General features: G+C 41.9%; 2 protein-coding genes across 12 annotated transcripts; one reads left to right on the top strand and one right to left on the bottom strand.

Annotated features, from left to right (window-relative positions):
• Window positions 1-302: 302 nt before the first annotated feature.
• Window positions 303-15699, bottom strand: chrna11 (cholinergic receptor, nicotinic, alpha 11). Of its 4 annotated transcripts, none has more exons than XM_077507564.1 (10): window positions 15510-15699; window positions 13448-13602; window positions 13306-13367; window positions 11810-11917; window positions 11666-11745; window positions 8975-9142; window positions 8693-8887; window positions 6588-6674; window positions 4940-5049; window positions 303-3508 (listed from the first exon to the last, which is right to left on the bottom strand). In XM_077507564.1, the coding sequence occupies exons 1-10, from the start codon at window positions 15559-15561 to the stop codon at window positions 2819-2821; spliced, it is 1707 nt and encodes a 568-aa protein (XP_077363690.1). In that variant the 5' UTR covers window positions 15562-15699; the 3' UTR covers window positions 303-2818. The 4 variants fall into 4 exon arrangements, with proteins under 4 accessions (XP_077363690.1, XP_077363691.1, XP_077363692.1 ...); XM_077507565.1 differs by having other exon boundaries at window positions 11810-11919; window positions 13323-13367; XM_077507566.1 differs by having other exon boundaries at window positions 13448-13587.
• Window positions 3367-27428, top strand: LOC144007710 (small conductance calcium-activated potassium channel protein 1-like). 8 transcript variants are annotated; one of them, XM_077507558.1, is made up of 17 exons: window positions 3367-3554; window positions 3874-3973; window positions 4335-4388; window positions 4489-4598; window positions 8688-8834; window positions 8969-9163; window positions 11650-11776; window positions 19583-19639; window positions 20514-21291; window positions 22816-22911; window positions 22993-23283; window positions 24359-24480; window positions 24570-24711; window positions 24782-24892; window positions 24982-25109; window positions 26332-26410; window positions 26499-27428. In XM_077507558.1, the coding sequence occupies exons 9-17, from the start codon at window positions 20533-20535 to the stop codon at window positions 26724-26726; spliced, it is 1956 nt and encodes a 651-aa protein (XP_077363684.1). In that variant the 5' UTR covers window positions 3367-3554; window positions 3874-3973; window positions 4335-4388; window positions 4489-4598; window positions 8688-8834; window positions 8969-9163; window positions 11650-11776; window positions 19583-19639; window positions 20514-20532; the 3' UTR covers window positions 26727-27428. The 8 variants fall into 8 exon arrangements, with proteins under 8 accessions (XP_077363684.1, XP_077363683.1, XP_077363689.1 ...); XM_077507557.1 differs by having other exon boundaries at window positions 4235-4388; window positions 11650-11766; XM_077507563.1 differs by having other exon boundaries at window positions 4235-4388; window positions 26332-26401.
• Window positions 27429-27443: the final 15 nt, after the last annotated feature.

Genomic DNA, 27443 nt, shown 5'->3' with positions numbered 1-27443 from the left:
CTTATTTAAGTGACACACTGACATAGTGGCACTCACTGAAGGCCACGCAACCATATGAAATTCTCGTTTCTGTCTGTGTGTTGATGGAGTGATTTGACCTACAATTCGACGTTCCACAGAGCCGTTTTCTCCCCAAATAAATCCAAGGACTCACCACTTACCTGCCACCACTTACCTCCCCTCACCCCCCATGCGCCCATTTCTTCCTACCTCATGAACGAGGGATCAATTAAGGCCACGTCAGCATTTTCCCCACCTCATTCCCTGTTTCTTCTTTCATTTTTCAACAGGAAACAAAGCGGTTGCAGTAATTGTTTATTTCCATGATGATAAAAAGAATGGAAGATGCTGGTTTTCTTTTTAAGATATAACATCAATTGGCCCCATATGTTAAAAATACAAAATCACTGGTCAAAAACATCATCTGCACAATCTAACATTGGCCAACCCAAGAGAATTGATCCATCAAAAAATTTAAACCATTGGTGTTTGTTTGTTAGCTCTAGCCAGGCTCGTTTCTGTTGGTTGATTTTTTTTTTTTTTTTTTTTTTTTCTGGGGTGGCAGAAATGTTCCATTTGTGAGGCCAATGCCAAGGGAACGTAAAATCTTCACTTGAAAGTCATGAGAATCCGAATTTGTTTGCCTGTTTGTTAGCTAGCTGGCTACTTTTTCCTTCTAGTAGGATGCATGAAGATGACAGGATTCTTCATTTGTCATTCTGGGACAGCAAAAAGAGACCATCAATTATTTGATGGAATATGGAAGGATTGACAGGGTCATACTGTTATTTTTTTGTGTTAGCTAGCTAGCTAGCAGGCTACTTGCTGCTTCATGAAGATTAGCTGTTAGCGTCTGGGTTTTGGGTTGGGATTTTCTTAGTCATGTTTTCCTTGTGTCTCTTGTTCTGTCACTGTCTCGTCAAGTCTTATCATGTCCACCTGTGCTCGTTTTCCTGTTCCCTTGTGTTACCCAATCAGCTCCCCAAGCCACTTGTGTCTTGTCCAGGTGTCTATCGTTAGTATGTGTATTTAGTTCCCTGCTTTCGTTCAGTCCTTGTGGAGTCTTTGTTGTTGTCGTGTCACACTTTGTTCCCCTGCGCCTGTGAGTTCTGCCCGTTTAGTTTGAATCTAGTAAGTTTAGTTCCCAGTTTTGTTTTGTACTGGTTTGTGTTTTGTTGTACTTTGTTTGATTATGAGTTAAATTAAAGAATACTTCCGAGCACACCAGCCACTCCTCGCCTTCCTCAACTCGGGTCCTCACCTCAACCTCCCACAAATCCTAACATTAGCATTAGGTGATCTTTTGACATGATCTACAATTTGTCTTCTGCGGTCCTAGGGGGTCAATTCCATGGTAACTGACGAAACTATATCAATAATCAATGTTTTGATTGTGATTTTCACAAAGACCGAAAGACCTTTTTTGTGTGCCTATTGGATCTAATCAGATTGTGTTGGTGGAGCTGCTTTTGTGTGTCTTCTTTCGTCTTGCCTGAAGATCTCCATTAGACATAAATTAGCAAATATGCCACAGGGCAGGAACTCTTTGTTATTGATTTTGGTTTGCTTTCTGTACATGGACAAGAGCAACCAAATGAAAGCGGCCTCATCCTTTTTGTGGCACCGTGCATATTGAATGACAAACTTTGCTTGCATCAAATAAGACGTCGCTCCTCCCTATTGATTCTGGACCATTTAACGCTGATCTGAGATCTGCTTCGGTTCCACCGCAGCTTTAATTCGTTTTAGTGAGGCGTGTTAGCTGCTGGGATAATAAGGCCCTTGGAAATGTAAAGTGTCCAGGTCATCTTTTCAAAGCCGATTAAACGCGCTTAAAGAGAAAGGGAGGACTTTTTTAATTTGACGGCCACTAGACGCTAAGGTTTGAATAATGGATGAGCACCATGTTCTCTTATTGTTTGCTGCGCTGCTCTTCTTAAAAGAGAAAAAAAATCTCCACGTCCTTGTCTTTGTTCTCGAAGGAGTCCTTCCTCAACACTGGAGTTTCTTTCACACGGAGATCTTGCAAAATAGCGCATCATAGGCATAACTGCTAAGGTTTGCCTGCTGTTACCTTTGCACACAACTGAACTGTAATGTATACTGATGAGAATTGAGATTCTTCCAGGTAGAGGCCCATAAAAATATCTGCAAAGTGCCTTTTTGACAGAACACAGCAAAGGCAGGCCCGGTCTCTTTTAGTCCCTCAGTCCATGTCAGTGTCGTTATCGAACGGCGACTAAAGGAATATAAAGGCTGAAAAAATCCCGGCTTTTCAAATGGGGATTTTTTTTTTTCTTAGCACTTGTGTCTTTCACACAGTGCTCTCTCAAAATAGACGCAACAGAGCTGTATCAGGAGCGCCTTTACCCGGCCGACTCTTGCCTTTTACACAGGCCAGCCAAGTCTCTTTCCGTTCCCTGATTCCGAACCATTTCTACCAATGTTGACTAAAAGAATAGAGGCGGAGAAAGAGCCGCATGGGATCATTAACTGGCCTGATTTGCCCTTTACGCAGAACCCAGCAAAGGCGGGCTTGCCAGTTTGCCCTTTCACAAGTGTTAAACTTCACAGCCCATTTCTGGCTTCACGCTGCGCCATTTCACAAGGACGCTGTCCCGCCTCTGTTACAGCTCTGATCTATCCCAAAAGCTTAGACTCCCCTTCCTCGGTTCAGTCAGTGTAGTGCAAAGAAATCCACATATTTTCCTTTTGTCTTCCAGTCTTCAGCCCACAAGAGAATGTGGAGTCCCGCTGGATCCGAGCCCGCTTGATACCATAACTCTCCCTCATCCGCTTTCTTCCCCCTCAAGGCTTTTCAGACAAAGTCCTTTGAAACCGCGTCAACAAAGTTCGGCGCCGACATGAGGATGGAGATTGTGCAGATGATGTTGAAGACGCTGAACGCAACCAGGCATAAGCGGTCGATGACAGCACCCGCAAACTTCCACTGGTCGGCGACGCACTCCGCCTCGTCCTGCTCGCGGAACCGGTCCGCCATGTAGCGCACCTCCTCCAGGATGGCCTGGAGCAGCGGATCCCCATGGCCTGGGGCCTGACATGGTCCCATGCCAAGTCCAAACCCGCCCCCGCTGGAGACGGTACTGGGGCACCCTACGCCGTCCAAGTTGGGGGCGGGAGGCGGCGGGGAGCCGCAGAGGTGGGGCGGCAGGTGTGGGGGTGGGCTGCGGGGCCCAGTGGGGATGTTATTGCATCTCTGGCTGGGGTCGGACAATAGCGCGGGCTCCTCCATCCCCTGGAAGTAGAGCAGGTTCCCGTTGTTGGTGCTGGACTGGGTGGGGAGGTGATGTTGGTGGAGAGGGGCCAGGTTCTGCGGGTGCAACGGATGCAGGGCCGGGTCGCCGTGGTTGGGGATGCTGCCGCTGTGCGAGCCTGAGGAACAGCGGCGTAGGTGGGGGGCGCACGGGGGCCTCTTGGGCTTCTCTGCCTCGCCGGGACGCTTCATCCGCAGGAACCACGCCACCCATTGAAGAAGGACCAGCTTCACCTGGACACAAAAGCATCAGCGGAACTCACTCATCAGATTGAGAGAGGTAAATGCCTTTATGTCAAAATAATGATTTATAACCCATGATTGATCTATGGCACCAAAATTAAAGAATGGGATGATTAATTGGATATTACTCATTATTCAACTAAGGAATGCACAATTAGAACCGTATGATGATTATGCTTTTGTCAAAAAGTGATTGATTTTTATGGCCCTTGATTGATGTAAACTAATACCACTCCATTCAACATGAGTGATTTATGACCCTCGATTGATGTATTGCAACCCACCTCAAATGAGATGGATGAGATGGGGTGATTACTTAATTAAGATTGCAATCAAATGTACATCATTGCTTTCAGGTGCTATGAGAGGGCTACGCTGAAGTGAATTATTTATGACCCTTGATTGATTTATGGCACCCACACCCCAGAAAGGCTATAAAGCTGTCAAAGATCAAAGGTAGGCTGATTAATTACTGTCATGAAACAACACCTGGAAGTTGTAAATGTCTGTCTGGGATATTAGCATGTCCAGTTATAAAAGAACAAAGCCGAGGGGTATGACCCTCATAAACCTGCAAAAGAATGTACACCTGGAAGAAATAAAATGGATGCATCAAAGAGTATAAATCTTGATGATCGTCATAAAACTATGAAGAAATGCACACCTGGAAGGTATAAAATGTTTGTCCTGGATTTTATGACCTCCTGTTATCACCAGTTCAAATGGTAGAATGACAAATGGTGTCATGAAACTGCAGAGGAATCCACACCTGGAAACAATAAAATCTACATCTGCGGTTTTATGACCCCCTGTCAAGGGGGGCATCAATCAAACGAGAGCCGAGATGCCCGTGTTCCTCCTGAATGCACAGGTACGTCAGGAAAATCTGATTTCGATTGTATTTTTTCAGATTATCTGATGAAAAATTTATACAGTTCCGACACTTTGGCTCTGTTCCAATCTCTCCTCAGCAACAGCACCAAGACGACGCAGAGCTGGAGTCCTCCGCAAGGGCAATGCTGCTTCATCCAAAGTGGTGGGCGGATGCTGCATCACTACACTGACTCTGTTTACAGCTCAGGTAACAGACACTGTAAAATGTTAATACAGGTTTTTGGATTGCAACTTTTTGAGCCGGAAACGACCGGATGTCCCAATACTTGGTGTCGGAGCCATCTGCAATCAGATGATGACATGAAGTCAAGCTGTATCACGAACCAAGGAGAGGGAAACTAAGACAAGTAATGCCGTCTAAAAGGCAGTCAGGCACAGCATGCTTTCAACCAGGCAGACTGACAGCGCCCAAGATGAGTCATTCGTTGCGCTGGAAGTCAGCAGGGAAGTAGAGGAAAAAAAATAAATAGGTATAACCTAAATAAGGATACAAATGTGGACGAATGTAGGAGAGTGTGTGAGCCTCACCCATTTGGGCATGTTGCCTCCATTGGGATCGTGGTGGTGGTACTGTAGGACCACCACGGTGGCAATGACGGACATGCCCACGATAATCATTATGCTGGCGAAGTACTGACCTGGAAGAGGATAGAATAGGATTACTATTGGAAGTACTACACAGAACAAAATTTGTTGGAACTTAGGCCAGAAATGTAGCAACAGAGGCAGTGGATATGTTCAGTTGTCCCAAGAACCACGAGTTCCAATAATTTTGGTACCAGGAGCCGTGTTTCCACCTAAGATTCTGGTAACCTTTGTACCACAAACGGAAAGTACAGAGACTCAAAAGATCCCGGAAGGCACCTGAAAAACAAAAAGCTCCCTGAACGAGACGCCTCCTTATTTAGCAGCTAGTGAGAAGTCTTTTTAGCACTTTTATATGCACTCCATGCTTTCCAGGTTGTAAAGGCTCTTTAATAAGGTCTCACATTCATGCAATATAGTCATGTATCAGTCCCCATAAAAGTCTGATTAAATGTGAAACTGTGCCAGCGGTGCTATAAAGTATGGATATATGACACTCGGGGTGCCGGCAGTATAACACGTTCAATTCCTCAGTAATCAGCTGACAACCAGGACGTGTGGAGGGCGGGAAACAGGAGCTAACAGGAGCCGTAAAAGTGGAGTGATGAGCGGGAATGCTAAAAAAATAATAATAATAATAATGAAATGCTGAAACTGCAGTCTGATGGTTAACTGCATGTTTTCTTATTTTTCTTTAGCGTCTGTGGCCACATGTATTCCAATAGAAGGAGCTGCCCCAACATGGATAGTTAAGGCAAATCACATGTCAGTTTGTTAACATTGGCAGCTATGTTAAACGCTAGCTAGCTATGCTATTAACTGGTGTGCTGTTATTTAGGATTAAAAAAAAATGTGCCAAAAGTAGCACAAAATGATGGAGAATCAACAACAGCCATGAACAAGAACTGCTAGTTAGCTATGCCCTTGTCTGGCTAGTTGTTATTTAGGTACAAATATGCATCAAAAACTGATGGCGGAACGCCAACCACACAAGCACTAGCTGCAAGTTAGCTATGCCGTTGTCTTGCTAGCTGCTATTTAGGTGAAAAGATGCGTCAAGCACAAAATGTTGAGGAAACACCAGCCATGAACACTATAGCTGCTAGTTAGCTATGTCATTATTTGTGTAGCTGCTATTTGGGGAAAAATATGCCACAAAAGTAGCACAAAATGATGAATATTCACCAGAAATTATGTGAAACAAAGATGGCTAACATTAACCGCTAGTTGACTATGCCAGTGACTGGCTTGCTGTTTCCGGGGGACTAAAAGGCACCTGAAACCACAAGTTCTAACTACTTCTAATTCTGTGAAACTTCTTCGCTGGGACTGATAGTACCTGTTGCGTCTGTAGCTGTATTTCTAAAGTCAAACTGATGGTTTTGGTTCTTGGTACTTTTAGTTCCGGGTACTAAAATGCGATTAGCAAAAGTTGCTGAAACATTTGGTTCTGGGTCTTGTCCTTCTTGAGACTAAAATGGCTGCCGGAACTGAAAGCACCTTTTGACTGATCTGGGAACTTTTAATACTGCATACTTTTTGCTGGCATTATTTCAAAGTATATAAAATGGGTAAAATAAAATGGACATACCTATGAGTGGCACAGAGTCTGACGTAGCCGGCATGATCTCGGCCACCAACAGCATGAAGACAGTCAGCGACAGCAAGACGGTGATGCCTTAAAAAAATAAAATAAAATAAAACAAATAAATAATAAATCGATCTCTTGCAGAAAGTCAACATGAATTTCTAGCTGGGCGAGCCGCCAACGGTTTTTGACGAACGACCGCAAGGGCTCATCCACTAAATTGCTTTTTGACATAGTGTAATGCTCGCCGGCCATTTATTTTACACGGGTCCAAACAGCATCTGCATCCAACAACAGTGCTGTCGTAATTCACAACTCCAAACACAAACAATTACCAAAAATGCTTCTCTGGCAGAAATATCAAGGCATAAAAGGTGTCTTAGTAAAAGGTAAGGAAAGCAAAGTGAAGGATGCCCTTGTCTACATAACATGTTCGTAGAGGGGGCGGGGCGACCTAATTAATTCACGAGCCTTTGTTATATCAATAGCTTAATTGGCTGTGCATGTTAAAGATTCACACATGAGTTGCCATATAACACACCGTCAGCATTTTTCAAATAATTGCATAGTCAATTAAATAGGTATTCGCTGTACTTTGTTCATAAGGAAACAATTCCTCCCTCTCAAATTAATGGTGGGATACGGAAATGCATTGATGGTATTGAACAAGGGTGTGCAGACTTTTTACATCCACTGTTAAATTGTTTATAAAGTCACAGTCCCTGATTTGTAGGAGGTACTTGTACTCTTCAGAAATATTCATTCAAAATAGATGTACTTGAAAGAAATCACAAAATTCGACACGTAAATACTTGAATTGATCTTGCACGGTTTTGTACGTGTGCTCTACTTTTCCCTCGTCTTCCTCCACCTTTCCTCTCCGTTTCCTTTGCGCTCACTTCCCTCTTCCTCGTCGGCTTCCTCGTCCTGCTTCATCCTGTAATCTCCCCTCAGCAAACCACCTCCCTCCCTCCCTCCACCTCTTTCATCCCCACTTCTTTCATTCGCGCGTTCAATGTGAGCGTTTTAGGATCATATTTCCCGCAAAGAGTGGGGGCGGGAGTGTCCCACTTGGAGATTTTTATGGTGCACATCAAAAAATTCCCCCCCCAAAAAAAAATATCTTGCTGACTTTTTCGTTCTCTGCGTTTTGTGTGTGTGCGTGTGTGCGCGTTTGCGCTTGCAGGGAGCTACATCATCTCACAAGAATTGTTCCAGCAGTTTGAACATCGTACAGCACAAATGGCAAAAGTTTGCTCGCATTTTTAAAAGTAGGGGTGTCAGGCAATTACATTTTTTTAATTCTAATTGCATAACTTCGATAGTTAACTCATTATTAATCGCAAATTTATGTCTGTTCTAAATGTACAATAAAACGTACACAATTTCATAAAATTGAGTTAAAATTATAAAGATGTACTCTACTGTAAGAAACGAGTGATATTGATTAGTGTTGTCATTTTTCTGCCACTAGATGGCATAATTGCATTTGTAAGACATTGGTGACAGCTCAATGTATTTATTTATTTATTTTCATCTTAAGAGCTATCTAATCTTTTAAGGCACAGTCTTCCGTTTTTACTCAGGAAAATGCACTATATAAATACAGGATTTACACCCATGAACTCCTCAATCTACACCTCTGGGCTTCTGTTAATGTGTGGTGGTGATTTTGTTTTTTTCCTAAACCCCCACCCCCGCAGCCTGTATTTTTCCATTTTGTGTTTGTTTTGTCAACAGCGGGACGTTTCTGTAGACAGACAGTTGTTTGTTGGCTGTATTTATATAGTGCATTTTCCTGAGTGAGAACGGAAGAACGTGCCTTTAAGATTAAGTAACATGTGAAATTCTGCACATTTTTAAAACTGTAAAACACAACTTGACCCCAGTCTCCACAAATAGGTGCATTGTTATTAAATTTATTACTGCTAAATTTTGACATGGACGTGTCTGCTGCGTTGTGACAGTACAGGCTTTCCAAGTAATTAAGGAACTTTAAATTAACTCAAAACAAACACTTATTTTGACACCCCTACTTAAAAGCCATTTAAAAAAGTCTTTGGCATTGAATGATTTATTTATTTATTTATTTTTATAATTAAGCTCACCCAGCGAGATCTTCTCCCCGGAGTCTGCGGGCAGCACGAATATGAGGAGCGTCATGGAGGACAGCAACATGCAAGGGATGAGCAGGTTGAGGGCGTAGTAGAGCGTCCGCCGCCGGATGGTCACCATGAAGGTCACGTCCGGGTACGGCTCCTTACAGCAATCGTAGTGAACCTCGTTGCGGGCGCCGGGCACCCCTAAGTCATCACAATCTTTACTTCATTTAAAAAACAACAACAACAACAACAACAAAGTAACAGGCTGTACGTGTGTTCTAGGCTGACCTATGAGGTCCCACTCGCCGTTGGGCATGTAGCCCGAGATGTCGGCGTCGTTCATCTGGAGGTCCAGCAGCCAGCCGTCGTACGTCCACGAGCCGAACTTGAGGACGCACTTCTGGATGTCGAATGGGAACCAGCGCACGTCCACATTGCACGTGCTCATGAAGATGCCTACGAGGACAACCAACCCAGGCACGTAACATGTGCAGATGAGTTTTTCATTTGATGTTTGATACATTTTTTTTTTTTTTTTTTTTTATGCATCACAACAGTGTACAGTATTTTTTTGTTATTAATGTTTAGGGATGATCAATACTATTTTTTTATTTTTTTCAGACCGGTACCAGTACAAGTATTTGCTCTTGAGTACTCACCCATACCAATCCCAATTAACAATACTCATATTTATGATACCCAATACCCAATAGTATCGATACTTGCCCCCATACTTGTTATTGTTGTTAAATCCAATCCAATCTCAAGTAGAACTAAAGAATTATCAGTTCTTGAAACAGAAACTTTAAAAAAAAAAGCACAAAATGAAGCTTGTGGAAAAAAAGGTTTTAATGTCTCATTTAAATACATGTATAGTTTTATTACTAGTTGTGGCACTTAATAAAAATAAAATACTAATTTAAATTTTTAAATTAAAAAAATATATTTGATTTTAATTTGTCTTTAAAATAATGTTTTAATAATACAAAAAAAATGTCTTAATACTTAGTGGGGGAGAAATGAATTTTAGAAAATTTGTAATTTGAAGTGAAAAAAAGATTAGGAGGGACAAAAAGTTGAAATGTTCAAGGAAAAATGTCATAAAAATTAGGAGAACAATGGTGCAATACTTTAAGTGGGATGTTAGAATTACAACAAAAAAAAGCTGGGGGTTTTTTCCATTGGGGGAAAGTCATATTAGGTGAAAAAAAATTTTTTTTAGTATTGTATCAGATTGTGAGAAGAAGTAAGTTGAAATATTGTGAGAAGAAAAGTCAGAATATTGTGAAGGGGGAAAGTCTTTAAATTAGAATTGATAAAACTGTATAGTTCAAAGAAAAAAATTAAATGTTTTAAAACATAAAATAAAGCATAAAAAAGGTAACATTGGGAGAAGAAAATTAAAATATAAAAACTGTACTACGGCAGTTGCCCCAAGATGGCAGCAGTGAGCCAATTTTCTTAATGAAGCTCCTCAACTCACTTGCGCACCAAAGGGCAGAGCACAAAAATGGCAAATGGGTTCCAATTATTTTTTTGTGTTTTTTGCAGTAGTTGGATGGTGTCCCTAATGTTGTGTCCAGCGAGGGACTCATATTGTGTGCGCCGGTGCCTTGTTGGCAGCGCGCCTCTCCTCTCCTCTCCTCTCGTAGATATCCATCTTGTAACCTTGAGGCGACACTCGCAAACAAGGCTGGCTCGCTCGCTCTGGCTCGACACAGGCCCAAAAATAAAAGTCCGTCATTTCAAAGAGGCTTTTTTTTTTTTTTTCCCCCCCACATCATGACATTTCGAGGCCCGCGTTCGCAAATGTCGCCGCATTTGCATCTTCTCAGATCGCGTCGCCATAAAAGTCTTCCAGAAAACAAACACTTAAGATATGTAAATGTTTTTGTTTTTTTTTTCCTCAACTGCAGATTGGGGGCGAGGCTTCTATTTGCATTTTTAAAATACTAAATGTTACCCTGTATATGGATTTGTAAGGTTTTGCATAAACCAAATACTAATAAGTTCATTGGCTTAATTAAAATGAAACGTAATGATCTTTTTTTTCTCATAAAATTACTACTTTATTCATTGCAAGTTAGCTATCGTGAAATTATGACATTTTCCTTGTAATATATATATCTATTTTTTTTAAATGAGCATTTTTCTTGTAAAAATGTCGTTTAATTCTCATAAATTATTACTTTTTCCTCATTTAAAAAAAAAAAAAAAAAAATCCTCTTACAATATCAACATTTTTCACCCATTTTTTTTTTTCATAATCCATTGCTACTATCCGAAATTAGATCTTGTGAGGTGCATTGATGGACAACAATATGACTGTTCAAACTCCACAAATTGTTTTAAAAGTTTCCCTTTTGTTGAAATTTCACGTGTAATCAATTGATGCCGCCGCAATAAAGATGAAACGATAGAATCGTTCTCCCCCACCCATCCCACCACCTTCGCTCTGCCCCTAATTGTCCCCGATCCTAATCTCGGCAGTGAGTTATTTACACGCCGCAGCGTGCTATTAATAAACATGGCGGAGAGCGCGCAGCAGCGGCGTTGGCCCCGCAATGCACAAGTTTCATTTCGGAACGCCAGCGGCCGCCAAGCACCCCCAGACCGACTGACTAACTGGCTGTCAGTCTGCTGTAATGTTCAACAGGAAGTGCACGCAGCCTGGCAATATGTCAACGACGATGCCATTTCGCAGCCGTGAAATATTAACCTTGGCTGCACCGGCATCGGCAAGGGACAGGCGGGGAATGCTGAGTGCCAAGCGCAAAATGCTGCTCGTTGACTGAGTGATAGCACGAGAAGAAGAAAATATATTCGACGAACCCGAGCCTATATTACAAAATGAAACTTTGGTGGTGTTTGTGAATTCCAATTTTTGAGTGAGAACATACTATGGAGAAAGATGTTCCAATTTCTCGAGTGTCGATTATGACTTAATTTTCTGTCATTTTCAGTGAGTGCGTGACTCACCCGGAGGCAAATATTCAGCATAGCCGCTGGAGTTGACCAGAACGTTGGTCTTAAAGGTGGAGTCGAAGTCGTCGTCTGCGCTGAGGAATCGTCACAGGACGGTGAGAACACGTGAGTGCTCACGTGTGCGCGTTGTATGCTTACCTGTTGTACAGCAGGATGTCTGGCGTCCAGATTTGGTCGGTAGTGAAGCGAAGGTTTTTCACGCCGGGGTGTTCGCTCTGGTTCCACTGGAGATAGTGGTCGAACCAGCTCTTGGCACGCAAACGTACACACACACACGCAGATGTAATGTCTTACTAATTCTGTGTGATTGCGTTTGAAGTATGTTACTAAAAAACACCAATCACAGATTGCCATTTGAAAATATGTTCATGAAAACATTTTTAAATAAGTTGCATTAGAATTCATTATAACTCATTCAACTTAGATAGGTGATTGATTTAAGTATTTACTGTGCTCTATTTTGCATAATATTTATCATCTTTGTAATAGTTTTCTAGTTTTTATTAATTTTTTTGTTTGCCTCAGTATGAGTCAATTTTCAGTTGTTACTATTAAATACCAACATTGGATTTAAAAAAAAGAAAATGTTTAAAAATAGCTGCAAAATATATTGCATTGACAATAAAATAGCCGTGTAATTAATTGTACATCTTATTTTGCAAAAAATAAAATAAAAAAAATGAGGAAAAAAGCTAAATATAAATAAAAATTATATGTGGGGTAAGTCATGCTTTTCTAATTTAAAGGGTTTTTTTCCCATTATATTCCTAATAAATAAATACCCTCCATTCCATTCATCCATTTTCTGAACTGCTTATCCTGCGAATTATTCATTGATTTATATAGTCATCATGAAAATATTTTGTAAATAAATTGTGTTAAATGTATTTATCATAATACTTATAAAATAACCAGGTAATTGTTTATAATTTATTTTCGATAAAATTCAAATAATTACTATTACTATTAGATTTTTTTTTCATAATGAGGCTAAAAGTTTTAATTATTGTCATTATCAAAAACACAAACCAAAATCGGGACGTCAATATTTGAAAAATACTACCTCCTACTGTAATCATTATATACAGTACATCATCCATCCATCCATTTTCTTGACCGCTCATTCCTCACAAGGGTTGCGGGGGGTGCTGGAGCCTATCCCAGCTGGCTTCGGGCAGTAGGCGTGGTACACCCTGAACTGGTTGCCAGCCAATCGCAGGAGACACAGACGAACAATCATCCACACGCACAAGCACACCTAGGAACAATTCGGAGCGCCCAATTAACCTGCCATGCTTGTCTTTGGAAAGTGGGAGGAGACCGGAGTACCCGGAGAAGACCCACGCGGGCACGGGGAGAACATGCAAACTCCACCCAGGAAGGCCAGAGCCTGGACTCGTACCCGAGTCCTCAGTACTGGGAGGCGGATGTGCTAACCATTCATCATATTAAGAATGAATGAATAAATAGCAATAAAAACACATGCAAAATACACCCACTGGCCTCAGCATTAGGCACCGTCACGAGATGCAATACAAGAACTGTATCGAAAATTCCGCATTTCAAATGGCAAGACCGTGTACCTAATGTTGCGTCCGGTGACTCAAGTGCCCAAGTTGATTAGCATCACAAACCTCTCAGGCGTCCTTACCATCCGCAGCCACATATTGGAGGTCAGCACCTGGTTCTTCTCGTCCTGCCAACCACAAAACACTTTGGAACGTTTTCATCGCAAAAGTCGACCCATGGGGGCGCGGGGGAGGCGGCCACACCCACCACGTCCATGATCTGGATCAAACTGAGCGAGAAGGTGACGGTGAGCGGGTGCGAGTCGTTACCGACGGGGCGCTCCATGCGGTTGTAGTCCTTCAGCAGGCTCCTCAGCAGGTTTCTCTGGTGAGGACCCCCTGAAGACACTGCAATAAAACAATCTTTTGTGGAGTTTGAGCTGTCACTAAGTTTGTTTTTTTTCCACATCGCACACTGTGCCCCCCTAGAGGAACACAGTTTGGGAGTTGCGCAATGACAATGACTTTGATATCCATTCAATGTTTTTGAGATTCCGTGTAAGAAATTCAAACTCACATGATAGACATAATTCCACTATCGATGAGAGAGGGGGAAAGAAAAAAAAAGGCAGTCACTAGATCCATTTCCGCCCTCGTTAGTCACATTTTGTCACGTTTTCCGGCCGGGCTGCTGGCGGCTCGATAAAGCTGCGATTGTGCGACAACAAGGGCGCAAGACTCGCGGGGAATACGGCAGCTCAGTAAACAAAGTCTAATTAGTGGCAGCAGGAAACTTCATCAGGCTTATTGACTCTAATGAACCTTTTAATGAACTTACTCTCAAATGAGATTCACTTTCTAATAGGTGCCTTTTTTTTTTCATGTAATGTGAAGCAGCAAGGTGAGCTAGTGGTTATTACATCAATCTCACACTTCGAATGTTCATGGTCGGAATCTAAAAAATGGATGGATGGAGAAAACATTTCACTGTTCCTGACCAATCAGCAGCGATTATAAAGAAATATATTGTCTTTTATGGTACAGACAATACTATGTGTTGACCTCGCATGTCCACTATAACTTGTGGTTTTATCAAATTTCATTTTTAATTTTGGGAGGGTTGAAAAAGAAGGCATGTATTTAAGAGAGATGTTTGTTTTCACAATATATTTTCCAGCTATTTGTGGGAAAGGTTTATTTTTGGCAACTGCACTACCTCACTTCAGCTTTACAGATGCCACATCTGCTCCAGATGTTGGCTATGTGGTGCAATAGAAAAGAGCATTTGGATTTTTATTTGTGAACTTTTTCAAGTAGAATCTCGAAGAGACCACTTAGTGGATGAAAATGTGAAGCTTTTTTTTTTTTTTTTTTTCTTTCAAGGGTCAGTGCATTAATAAACGTTCTTTTATGGTGCATGCTTTATTTGAATTTGTGTTTTTTGGTTGCTACGGTAACAGATACACGGTCAAAACAAGGGAACTGGATAAATTCAGTAATAGGCTGCAGAATTGTGAACACAGACAGTCAAATCGTCTTTCTGAATTGAAATGAACGGAAATGCTACTGTGAATAATTAAAAAAAAAAAAATTATAATGTATTTTTATTGTAATATTGTACTTTGTAAGACATATAGTAATAACATAATTCAAATTTGTGCCTCATTTGCATCTTAACTACCTCCGGGCAGTGTAATACAGTTGTTAAGACACAAATGAAGAGTTTCACAACTACTGTAAGTTTCTTTGTCCACTATAGAAGATAAAGAATATATGGCTGCTAACGTTAATATATTGTCTGTGTGTTGCTGCACCATTAGGGTTGAAATAGCTTAAACTAAAAGGGTTTTGACACCGCAACTATTCTTTAGCCCGTCTGTCTGTTTGCATTGTGTATTAGCATGACGCTAACATAAGATATTGTTTGTTGTTCTGTTACAGAATATATATTTTTTTTTAAATCCCAATATCTCCTCCATCGTCTCGTGTTTGGCGCTACTTTACGCCAACAACAAATGCACACGCGAGAGGCTGTCAAGTTTGCACCTCTCAGCTGCAGCAACACGTCCTCCACGCTCTCACACGCACACGCGCACACTCTTACTTATGCAAACACAACGGCTGCAGCAAGATAGAACAGTGACCATCGTTATGTTTGATCCAATTGATCCGCACCCCAGTTTGCTTATGAGTCACGCAAGAGAGATGACATGCCTCCCTGCGTCGTTTGCCACTCTGGCCAAGCAAACAGGTGACACGCTGCATCCGGCACTTTTCCCTTACTCTCATTTTTCCCAGTTTGAATCCAAAATACCAAAAAAAGAGCTCACCGTGGATCAATGCCGAGATTCCCGAGAGGAGCAGAGCCGCCGAGCGCCACATCCTGGTCGATGGAAAGGAGGAGGAGGAAGAGTGGCAGCAGACAGACAGGAAGGCAGGAATGATGATGATGAGGAGGAAGCTGCAGGAAAGCCAGCGAGCCAGAGAAGGAGCAGATGCCCGAGGAGAGAGAGAGAGAGACTCAGAGGAAGAGGTGGGACTAAAATGGAGAGCACAACATAAAAATAAATAAATAAAACGATCGGCAGGTGGGGGGGGGCAGGGGTTGAAGATGGAGGATGGATGATGTTTAATGGGTCTGTCGTTGTGAGCTGACCTTATTAAACGCAACACAATGCCACGAGAAGAAGACAGAAGGTCAGAGTGGAAACAAAAAAAATTGAGGGGGGGGGGCACTTTTACTGTACCAAAGGGGATAATAGCTTAATAATGATAATAATGATGAGAAAAATAATAATAATAATAATAATAGGGCAGCACGGCGAATGAGTGGTTAGCGCCTCTGCCTCCCAGTACTGAGGACTTGGTTTCGAGTCCAGGCTCCAGCCTTCCTGGGTGGAGTTTGCATGTTCTCCCCGTGCCCGCGTGGGTCTTCTCCGGGTACTCCGGTCTCCTCCCACATTCCAAAGATATGCATGGCAGGTTAATTGAGCGCTCCGAATTGTCACTAGGTGTGCTTGTGAGTGTGGACAGTTGTTTGTCTCTGTGTTCCCTGTGATTGGCTGGCAACCAGTCCAGGGTGTCCCCCGCCTACTGCCCAAAGCCAGTTGAGATAGGCTCCAGCACCCCCCGTGACCCTTGTGAGGAATAAGTGGTCAAGAAAATGGATGGATAGATAATAATAATCACAATCATCATTTCTATGTAAGAAATGTGAATTCCAAACTATTAAAATAGATTTTATGTTTCGAGTATAGAAGTGGATGTGATCAGCAGTCTCTGAAATGGCTGCTTCAAACCAAAATGGCTGACTTTGTGTTCAATTTTAGGCCTGGATCCTTGAGACTTTTCCGTGCGTCCTATTTTGATAGACGTGTTGACCAAATTTTGTGTTGATTGGTGAAACTGTTATTTTATTTTTCATTGATAAGCCATAGCTGCTTCAAACCAAAATGGCCGACTTCCTGTTCAGTTTCAAGAATGGCTCTTTGTCCAAATGTCCACCCGTTTTCATGTCATTTGGTGAAAGTGGTGTCTCTTTCATAACTAAGGCCACCAACTGATGATCACCACCACAGCGGAAGGCCTCAGGATTGTATGCATTTTTAAACCGGATTCCCCTCATTTGTCCTCCACGGAATGCTGATGCAAGGGCAGAGCCAGCAAGAAGCTGATAAACTCGGAGGGGGTGAGAGAGAGAGAATGAGGCCGGGGGGATTTCAATGGTGAATGGCAAGTAAGGGAAAGAGTTGGGTAGGTTGTATAATAGATGACCCTATTACTTGGAGTCTACACTTTGGAATTAGACCTCTCTGCTCTGTTAGGAGGAGGGAGGTGGGGGGGTTTGTTCCCCCCTTTTTTTTTTTTTTTTTTTTTCCACGCTCCGCATCACCCCAAGCTTGGCAAGTGGGCCTCAAAATGGATGACATCCATCAGAGCGTGCCACTTGGATGCAATTTTCCAAAGTGGGGGTAGAAGGAAGTGAAGAATGACAGGTTTGCTCAGTTGGGAAAACATCCTTCATTGGGATTGCATTAGAAAGTGGAGGAATTGACGCGTGGGCGCCTTCAGGTGGCTTCTTTTGTTACTGCATGATGGCCAACATGCATCAACAAATTACTCGGAACTAGTTTTGTTCGTTACTCCACATCTTCCATTACGACGTTTCCCGATTAAATGATTCGAACCATTCCAACTTCACACTCTCTGCTCGTTATGATTATGTAATGCAGAAAATTAACTGGCAATTGTCCGCTACCCCGCCTTGTTGGGTAGCTGCGAAGCCTCACCGTTTTAACAGCTGTCGCAATTAGCGGCCGCGAGCATCTCGGCTTAATTCCATTTAGCCCGGATGCCAGCGGGGTGATGCAATAATAACAGAGGAGACTAAATGAAAACTGGCAACGCTCACACACTCAGACACACACACACACACAATAACAGACATGCTAAGCTAAGGCGTTTTAAGCATTACCTGGCACTGGGCTTGATTTAATTCACAGGCTGGCAGATGTGACGTGTTTGGAAGACGAACATCTGGTGGGACACTTCATTAGGTACACTAATCTCATAAGATTCATTGCAAAAATAAGAATAATGTCAATGACATCATCATCATCTTGGGAACTTTTCTCTAAACATTTCTCACGCTAGTGTTAGATACTTACGCTAACTAACGCATTCGCAATTGCTCTTTTGTCTCGTAGGAAGTCATGTCAAGTGAATTAGTCTGTACCTAAATCAAACTTTTGTGGCACAATATGTCATTTTCATTCCAGTCCCCAAAACGCATTCAAGCATACCCTTGCTCTTTTATATCTTCTTCTCTCCCGTCCACCCACGCCCACTCTGCCATCCCACCCTTAATGCACGTCACCTTCCGATTAGATAACGCCATTCTTTATCCTGCTACTGGCCGGATCCACCGAGTAACCGCCATATTATCTGTTGATCCATCTGTCAGGCGGATTTGGATAAATAACCGCGTGCGATGTCATTGTTATGACTTTCGCGCTTAATAGTCCACCTGTTCGGCTAAGAGGTGACATATTTGATATTTCATAAGCTTATAAGTATTGGGTCTGTCTTGATTAAAGTTTAATCTGCCCAATGGATAGTCAGGATTTATAATAAAAAGTCCATTTGCTTCTACTGATTGATGCAAACTTTTAGCGTGTGGATTCCTGTACATTTCTACTCGTATGAATGACTTCATGGTGGAACCGAAGGCAGACTTTCTGGATCTTGTATGGCTTCTCAAGTCTTTTTTTTTATTTATTTTTTTATTTTTTTATGGGACTACTCATGATGTCATGTGCTGAAGGTAGTATCCCAAAGCGCGGACACAAATAAGGTTTGAACTATTTATTCACATCGAGAGGCGTAGAACAATCTTGACTTGACAAGAAACAAAGAAAGTTGCACAGAGGGACAGAAAGCAATAATCCGCAAAAACGCACATAATTCTCAGACTACTCCAACAGACAATGAATCAATCTGATTGGTTGTAGCAAGTAAAGGACAAAAGAACGACATCACATAGGTCCAGACATCATCTGAAGGATTAAAGATTGACATCACATAGCCTAAAACTAGTTGAAACTAGATGATGGTTACATCAGTTCAAAACAGACACTTGACCTTAAATTTAACAGGTCATGAACTCAAACTCAAACTTAACCCAGGCGTAACCCTAGACATGACACGATAGACAAGCCTACCAAATTTCGTGATGCTAAATGATACTGGCTGTGATGGCTTCTTAAAACTTTTTTTTTTTCTCTCTCTCTCTCTCTCTCTTCGTGGGTCTACTCACGATAGACGAGCTTACAAATGTTCATTTTGCCAACTTAGTCAAACTGACTCCAGTGGCGGAATGTTCAAAAACTTGCCTAACATCTAAAAAACTAAAACAAAATTACAATCGGACTTGCTCGGGCCCTAAATAGTCACGTAACAGCCGGTAACACACGCACAGATGATTTGTTTGCCTTTGCAACATCTGCAAATTGAGTCTGCGCTGCCACTAAGCCCGGCTTTAAGGAAGACGTCCTGAGGGCGGGACCGCGGCCAGGCAAGAGTGGAAATGCATGGGACATGTCATGGATATAAGTGGGTGTGTGGTCAGTGGTCACATGTCGGAATAATCATATACACAAGCGGTTCATAAGCTCATCTGGAATCTATGGGAGGAGCTCCGGCATGAGCAGGCTGCTAATGGACAGGTTTGTTAGACGGGAGCGTCATCATTGGTATTTGATTTGATGATGTGATTACAACTACTGCACATTGATCACTGAATTTTTTTTTTTTTTTTTTTTGTAACAAATGTATAAACATTAATCTTTACTTTCTTTTTTTAAAGGAAGGATGTGCAACAGGATGTTTAATTTTTATTCCACAGGCAACAGGATTTTCCAAATCTGAAGAAATCGCACATATAGAGCTTGTTTTATAAAAGGTAAGGTATTTAAAAACTCATAGTGTTCATCATGTAGTAATTGCTGTCCAATGAAAGATATCTCGCGACAAATTTTGGGACAGATAATGACAAACTTTTTGTCATTATTTGAAAAAAAGAACACCTGCTAAAATAAATATAAAGCTCAATTTTTGGTACAGTTCTTGTATTAAATATCATTGGAAATTTTATAGATTAATGCAATTTTACACTTAATTTTGAATTAATCACATTTTACAACATATAAATGAATGAATGTGGATAGTACAGTGGTCTTAAAAAATTAACCGTAAAAATGTCATTTCTGTTCTGTGGGCAAAAAAACGTACTCCGTAATTTGTGACTTTTTATTAGTGATTTTTTTTTTTTTTTTTTTTTTTTTTTTTTATATGTAAAAGTTAATAGAAAAGTGCAGTATTATGACATTTAACATTGACATAATAAATGTATAATATATAGCAGGTAATGTTTTTTTTCCATGTAGCCAACTACTCAAAACATACGATTTTTATTTTATTTAATCATTTTAATCAGGATGTAATAATTAATTACATCTTGATTAAAAAATATTTTGTTCTTACTGCTTTTTTTTTTTTTTTTAAGAAAAACTTTAATTATATGTAATATTTTCACTTTCAGGCAGAAACTTCCTATGTCCAAATTTGGTCATTTTAATCATTTTGCACAAATCAATAGTATTATAATAGTATTATTTTTCACAAATTATTGACTGGCTTGGCACGGTGCAAAGAGAATCGCTCAATAAACGTGATGTGATAGTTTTGGACATTTAGTATATTTAATTAATGGCAAACAAATGCGTCTGAAATCAACTTTGTGCTCTTCTTTCTAACATGTCCTCTCGCTCTCCCCTTCAAGTTAAGCCCGCCACCATGGAGCGCTCCTCCACCTCCATGGTCAACATTTCCCTGGTGGACGAATGCGAGGTGGAGGAGCAGCGATCCCTGCTGCCTCCCGCCCGGACGCTCTCCCCCCGCCGGGCCTGCCATCCCCAGTGCGGGCCGCACAGGTGCGCGGATCGCACGGTGTGGCTGGACCGCACCCAGGCCATGGCCACCATGCCTTTGTACAACGGCCACGTGTGCGCCCGAGCCTCGCCGCGCTCCCCCAGGAGGGCCGACAAGGTCAAATGCAAGGAGAAGAAACGGAGGCAGAGTTGTTCCAGGAAAGCCAAAAACACGGGCGCTTCCAGAATCCAGGAGAAAGGCTGCGCTTTTAATGAGGTCGCCCCATGCAGGTCCCCCTTCAAAACCTGCAGGAGGCCCCCAGTCCCGCTCCTCCAGCGGCAAGCTCACATCGCCTTGGAGATGAGCCAGAGCCTGCCGGAGATCATCATCACCAGCAGGGACGACGAGCCGCCCCAGCCCGCCAAAGAGTCGCCCCCGCCGCCGCTGCCGGTCCGGGACCGGGGTCTCCTGCCGGGGGAGCCTTGCCACTCCAGCCCCAAGCACAAGGCGGAGGCCAAGGACGACCACTACTGGAAGACGCACAGCATCGGGTGGCGGCTGGTGCGCCGGAGGGCGCTCTTTGTACGCCGGCAGCGGCTCAACGACTGCGCCCTCGCCGTGGGCATTTTCGGCGTGGTCATGATGGTCATGGAAACGGAACTGTCGTGGAGCGTCTACAGCAAGGTCAAAGGCTTCACGTGTTTTGTTGAGCAATGTTGTGATGGGGCATATTTTTGGAATCAATTTTGTATTATTAAGCGCCAAAATTTGCATGTGAGGTATTTTTGTTGTCCACTTGGGGGCACCATTTTCACATTGCATACTGTGACTTTGAGTGTGTATGGCTATAGGAGGCGGGGTTTGACCTGGTGAGTGACATGCGTGTCATCGAATGACAAATATATATTTGGTTGAAACTAGGGGTTGTCAAAATGAGTGCATTAATTTAAAGTTAAAGGGATACTTTTTGGCAGTCAAACAATATTTGCCTATAATAAATTTGATGTTTTCATTTTTCATATACAATTAGTACCTTTAAAAACACATTTTGAAACTTGCTATCGACTGAAAATGACATCACAAGGGCTCAGGTAACCAATCACAGCGCACCTGGTTTCTAGGTTTGGTCATGTGACATTCACAAGCTGAGCTGTGATTGGTTACCTGAGTCCTTGTGATGTCATTTTCAGTCGACAGCAAGTTGCAAAGTGTGTTTTTAAAGGTACTAAATGTACATGAAAAATAATGAAAGTATCAAATTAATTATAGACAAAATATTAACTTTTTATTGCTATAATGGGCTAAATAAGTGAAGTATCCCTTTAGCTAATGCGCGACTGACCGTCCCTTACTGGGGGAATTCCAGTCGCAACGCAGCAGATACGTCCAGGTCAAAATTTAGCAGTAATTCATGTAATAATAATTCATATATTTATGGAGACTGGGGTCAAGTTGTGTTATGCAATTATAAAATGTGCAAAATTTCAAAATTTACTTCAAGTTAAAGATTAGATAGCACTTAATATGAAAAGAAAAATGCATTGAGCTGTTATCAATGTCTTACAAATGCAATTATGCCATCTAGTGGCAGAAACATGACCAACACAAGTCAATCTCACACTCGTTTTTTTGGGGGGTTTTTTTACACAATACAGTATATCTTTTTAATTTTAACTAAATTTTATGAATTATTGTGAAATTACTGTTTCAGTGATGATGAAGATGCAGCCATATTTCTATGAAACAATGTTTCCACTTTTATGTTGAGTATGAACACTTCTAAAAAATATTTCATTGTACCGGTACATTTTATTGTACATTTAGAACGGCTGTAAAATTTATGATTAATCGTGAGTTAACCATTTATGCGATTAATTACGATTTAAACAATAATTAATCGCCTGACACCCCTAGTTGAAACGTATGTCATTTAAAAAAAAAATAAAAAATTTTTTTTGTTTTGGACCAATATATCTGGGGGGAAAAAAGTACATTCCCAGTAGTATTTCTTATGGAATGTTCCGTTACAGTACGATATGGTCTACTTTGGTACGGTTTGGTTACTGGTATGGCTCCACAGCACCTACACGAAGTGCCACATCCATGAAATCGTGTTCATTACATTCTGCAAGTAGATTATTCCAGATTATAAGATTATCTCCGCAACTAGTCCATAGATTAAGCCTTATCATGACCTGTCATCCACAGAGCTCCGTCTACTCCCTCACGCTCAAATCCATCATCAGCGTTTCCACCATCCTCCTGCTGGGCCTCATCATCGCGTACCACTGCTGCGAGGTGCAGGTAACCCCCGACGCAACGTGACCTTTCATTTGGCCTCCCCGCAAGCTTCATCATCTTTCGACACAATCCGGCCCATCCTAGCTGTACGTCCACGACAGCAGCGCCGAGGACTGGCGCATCGCCGTGACGACGGAGCGCCTGGCCCTGATCGCGCTGGAGCTGGCGGCGGCGGCCATCCATCCGTACCCGGTGGGCCTGCTGGCCTACTTCCAGCAGCAGGCGGCGCCGGCGGTGGCGCTGTCCGAGACGGAGCTGGAGATCGTGCTGGCGCTGCCCATGTTCCTCAGGCTCTACCTGCTCGGCCGCGCCATGGTGCTGCACAGCAGGCTCTTCACCGACACGGCCTCGCGGAGCATCGGGGCGCTCAACAAGGTGCGGTATTTGGCTCGCAAACCTTTTTATAGCAACAAAAAGGCTTCCAGGTTTTCACGGAAGCAACCCCCTTGTTTTACTGCATTTCGACTGATTTTGCAAGGCCCACAGAATATTGTTTTCTGTTGCTATCAAAACATGGAACCTACCAAAAGAAAGATTAGTCTCTCCTTTCATCACAAAAAAAAAGTATATTTGTAACCGTTTCCGTTTTGCAGCAATTAGCATTAGAATACAGCTAAGTTTCATCATTATTCACATATATAATATGTTACGGTCTGGTACTGTTTGGTTAGGTATGGTAAAATACTTTGTTATGATATAATGCATGATGGTATGGTTTAGTGTAATGGCAAAGTTGGGTCTGATGTATAGTACATTTTGGTATGTTAATTTGGTTTAGTATTGTGCAGTGCTTCTCAGTTATTTTCTGTGATGTCCCCCCCATAGTAAGAAGAAAACATCTCGCAACCACGCTACTATAAATAGTATCATTTGTCTATAAAATTGTTATAAGCACACCTCTGCATAACACTGTAACCGTATTAACGTATAAGAGAATAAAAAAAGAAAGAAATATGGACCAACTTACAACAAAGAATAGCTTTATTAACTGTAACAGAAAAGATTTAAAGTGCATCTGAAATTCGAAAATAAAATTAAATCCTTAATTAAACTCTAAACTTTTTTTTTTGACTGACCATGTCAAACCATTTGACACGGAAAAATAAAATTACATAAAATCAATAAATAATAATGCATTCAAACTGATCACCAACATTAACTCAGGAGCACAATATAAAAAAAAAAAACTTTAACCTGCAAAATAATTTTTGCTGATTTTTTTTTTTTTTTGTGTGTGTGCAAAGTACGCATGCTCAGTGCAAAACCCCGACACCACTGAGCAAATGCTCCCTGTACACACTCTGCCAATAATGAGAGCGCCACTGCCCCCTAATGTAGTGGAGGTGCAATTGCACTTTATTCTCGGACAGTAAAAAAAAAAAAATAATAATAATCAAAATAAAAAAATAAAAGTGTGACGTTATATAATCTTAATCTGAACGTTTACTAGATCTACTTCAACGCCCGTTTTGTGGGCAAGACCCTGATGACCACCTACCCCGGCACCGTGCTGATGATCTTCAGCGTCTCCCTGTGGATCGTGGCGGCGTGGGGGCTGCACGTATGCGAGAGGTCGCCACTTGGATACATTTTGGAAAAAGCGATGGAATTGAATTCGGATGGAATGATTCAAATGAAGGATTTGACGTGAATATTTTCAGACATCACAACTACCGGGACCTAAGCAGCAACTACATGGAGGCCCTGTGGATGGTGTCGGTCACCTTCCTGTCCATCGGCTACGGGGACGTGGTGCCTCACACCTACTGTGGACGCAGCATCTGCCTCCTCACCGGGATCATGGTGAGCACAAAATGAAAAAAAAAAAAAATTCCCAAACAAGAATTTTAAAAAAAAAAAAGGTTTCTCACAGGGAGCCGGCTGCACCGTCCTGGTGGTGGCGGTGGTGGCCAGGAAGCTGGAGCTGACGCGGGCCGAGAAGCACGTGCACAACTTCATGATTGACTCGCACATCTCCAAAAGGGTTGGATCGCCATTTTGGCGCTTTCACTTAAGTAGCCTGCGAGATGTTGCCGTACGAAAGTGTAAGTGCGAATGTTTGTCTCCACGCAGATGAAGATCGCAGCGGCAAACGTGCTGCGGGAGACTTGGTTCATCTACAAGCACACAAAGCTCTCCAGGGAGAAAGACCACACCATGGTCCGCATGCACCAGCGCAAGCTCCTGCTCGCCATCCACCAGTAAGATGCCTCGCCTTCAATAAAATAACACAGTTAAGCCCGGTGGATATAAAAAGTCTACACACCCTTGTTCAAATGTCAAGCTTTTGTGCTATATAAAAAAAAAAAATAAGACCAAGATCAAATTATTTCACTTTTTTCTACCATTAGTGAGAGAAAGTCAAAATAAACTGAGATAATGTGGTTGCAAAAGTTTGCACACCCTCTTTGAATTTGGTTAATTTAGAACACAGCCAGTTCTTTTCGAACATATTAAATATGGGTCAGTATGCAGCTGCCACCATGTTTTAAGTCCCTCTGATTAATCCCAAAGTAAAGTTCTGCTGTTCTAGTAGGCTTTTCCTGACATCATTTTTACTTGCTTTACTTTGTTTTAGTTATTTAATTACAGTTACTTGGTTGCATTATCTTGGTAACTGTAACCAAGCAGCTGTAATTAAGGAACTGGATTTCAGAAACTGTCGCGAAGTAACTTGAATTGTAATTATAACTTAGAGTGACTAAGAAACTTCAACTGTACTAACTTACTGTGGCTAAGTAACTAAAATTGTAATTGTAAGTAACTTAGAGTAACTAAGAAACTTAAGCTGTAATAACTTAATGTGAATCAGTACTGGTAACTAACTTAAATTGTAGATGTAAGTAAATTAGAGTAACTAAAAAACGTCAACTTCAATAACATACTGTGACTAAGTAACTGAAAGTAACTAGCTTAGTTACTAAACAAAGTAAGCACAACAAAACTGTCAGAAAAAGCCTACTAGAACCTCTGGTCATGATTTCAGTGGCAGGCATGTGCTAACTCAGATCTATCACGGGTTTAATGTGATTGGTTCATTCACAACAGCTACAATCCCCAGTTTGTGATTTAGTAACTAACTGTAACAAAGTAATTAAAGCAAAGTGAAAGAAAAGGAACTTGTACTCGAACATCTGAACTTTATTTAGGTTTAATAAGACGCCCTTTAAATGATGCCAGGTGTATGCTGGCTCCCATTTGACACGAGTTAAAACGTGGTTCATTCTCAACACAAGCTTCACGCTCAATTTGGTGATAAATCCTGGACCCGACCTTTGACCCAGTGTAAGCTAGGGAAGGCTCAAACTCACTCCAAATAAGGGACAATTGCTATAGAACATGGATGGAATCCACTTGAGAGTTTTTCTCACTGCTAACATATAAATGTCAGTAAAATCACACGATCATGTGTCCACTGTCCAGACTCCGACGCGTCAAGATGGACAAGCGGGTCCTGGACGACCAAGGCAGCACGCTGGTGGACCTCTGCAAGGTGAGAGAGGCAAGTGCACACTCCGCTTAGCGACTCTCGAGCCCATTGCGAACGCACCGTTGTTGTGACGTGTGTCTGCTCCGGGACACCCCCCCAGCTGCAAACCACGCTGAGTGACGTGCTGGTGGAGGTGCAGGGCTGCCGGGCCGAGCTGGACACGCACGTCCACGGCCTGGAGAAGCACGTGGAGGAGCTGCGCGAGGGCTTCCGGGGCCTCATGCCGCTGCTGACCAGCACCTTGTCCACGCAGAACTCCTCCATACGACACCTGCTGCGTGAGAGGGAGAAGAAGGGAGATGCTGCTGGAAAGAGTGAGGACAGGTAGAATGAAAAGTGGGTGTCTGGCGCCCCCTGGTGGAAGAGCCGAGTATTGTGGAATAGGAAAACGCTACTAGTGTCGTGGAGTCAACCAAAGTGGATTTGAACCAAAATTTTATTTTATTTTTTTATATATAGGTCACAATGTTGGTGGAAAAAGAAAATTGGAACATGTCGCACTAAATTCAACTTGCACCATATATGTTTTGCTTCTTTGTATGATAGAACAATAGAGGCAAAGCATTTTGACTTAATTTTCAGTTGACTCATAATTGAAAAGCAAAAATAGACATGAATTGTGTTAAAATGTTATCATTTCTGGGTCCAGGTTAAGGCTGATTTTTATTTAGGGTATTCTGAGTTAGGTATGTCAAGCAATTTAATGGCTACATTGTAAAAATAACTTTAAAGAAAAAAAATAAAACATATTTCAGAGGTATAGAATTACACTACAATGTATTATGCTTGGTGAATAAACTTTAGTGTAAAACTACCTTTTTATTTGCACAATCAAAGCTTTATCTACTAAATAACAGGTGCAAACTTGTTTTGACATAACTGCTTTCATTTTCCAGAAGGAGGAAATTTTAGGATGTCGGACTTCGGAGGTCAGTTTGTACACAGTTCATGTCATAAGATTAAAAATGGCACTGCCCGTGTTGTAATGTAGCATTATGATGACATTTCTAATAAAAACGTCAGCACTGGTCTCCAAGAATCCAAC

The sequence above is a fragment of the Festucalex cinctus genome, chromosome 19 (genome assembly GCF_051991245.1).
Source record: "Festucalex cinctus isolate MCC-2025b chromosome 19, RoL_Fcin_1.0, whole genome shotgun sequence".
Lineage (NCBI taxonomy): Eukaryota > Metazoa > Chordata > Actinopteri > Syngnathiformes > Syngnathidae > Festucalex > Festucalex cinctus.
This window is presented reverse-complemented; position numbering and strand designations above follow the sequence as displayed.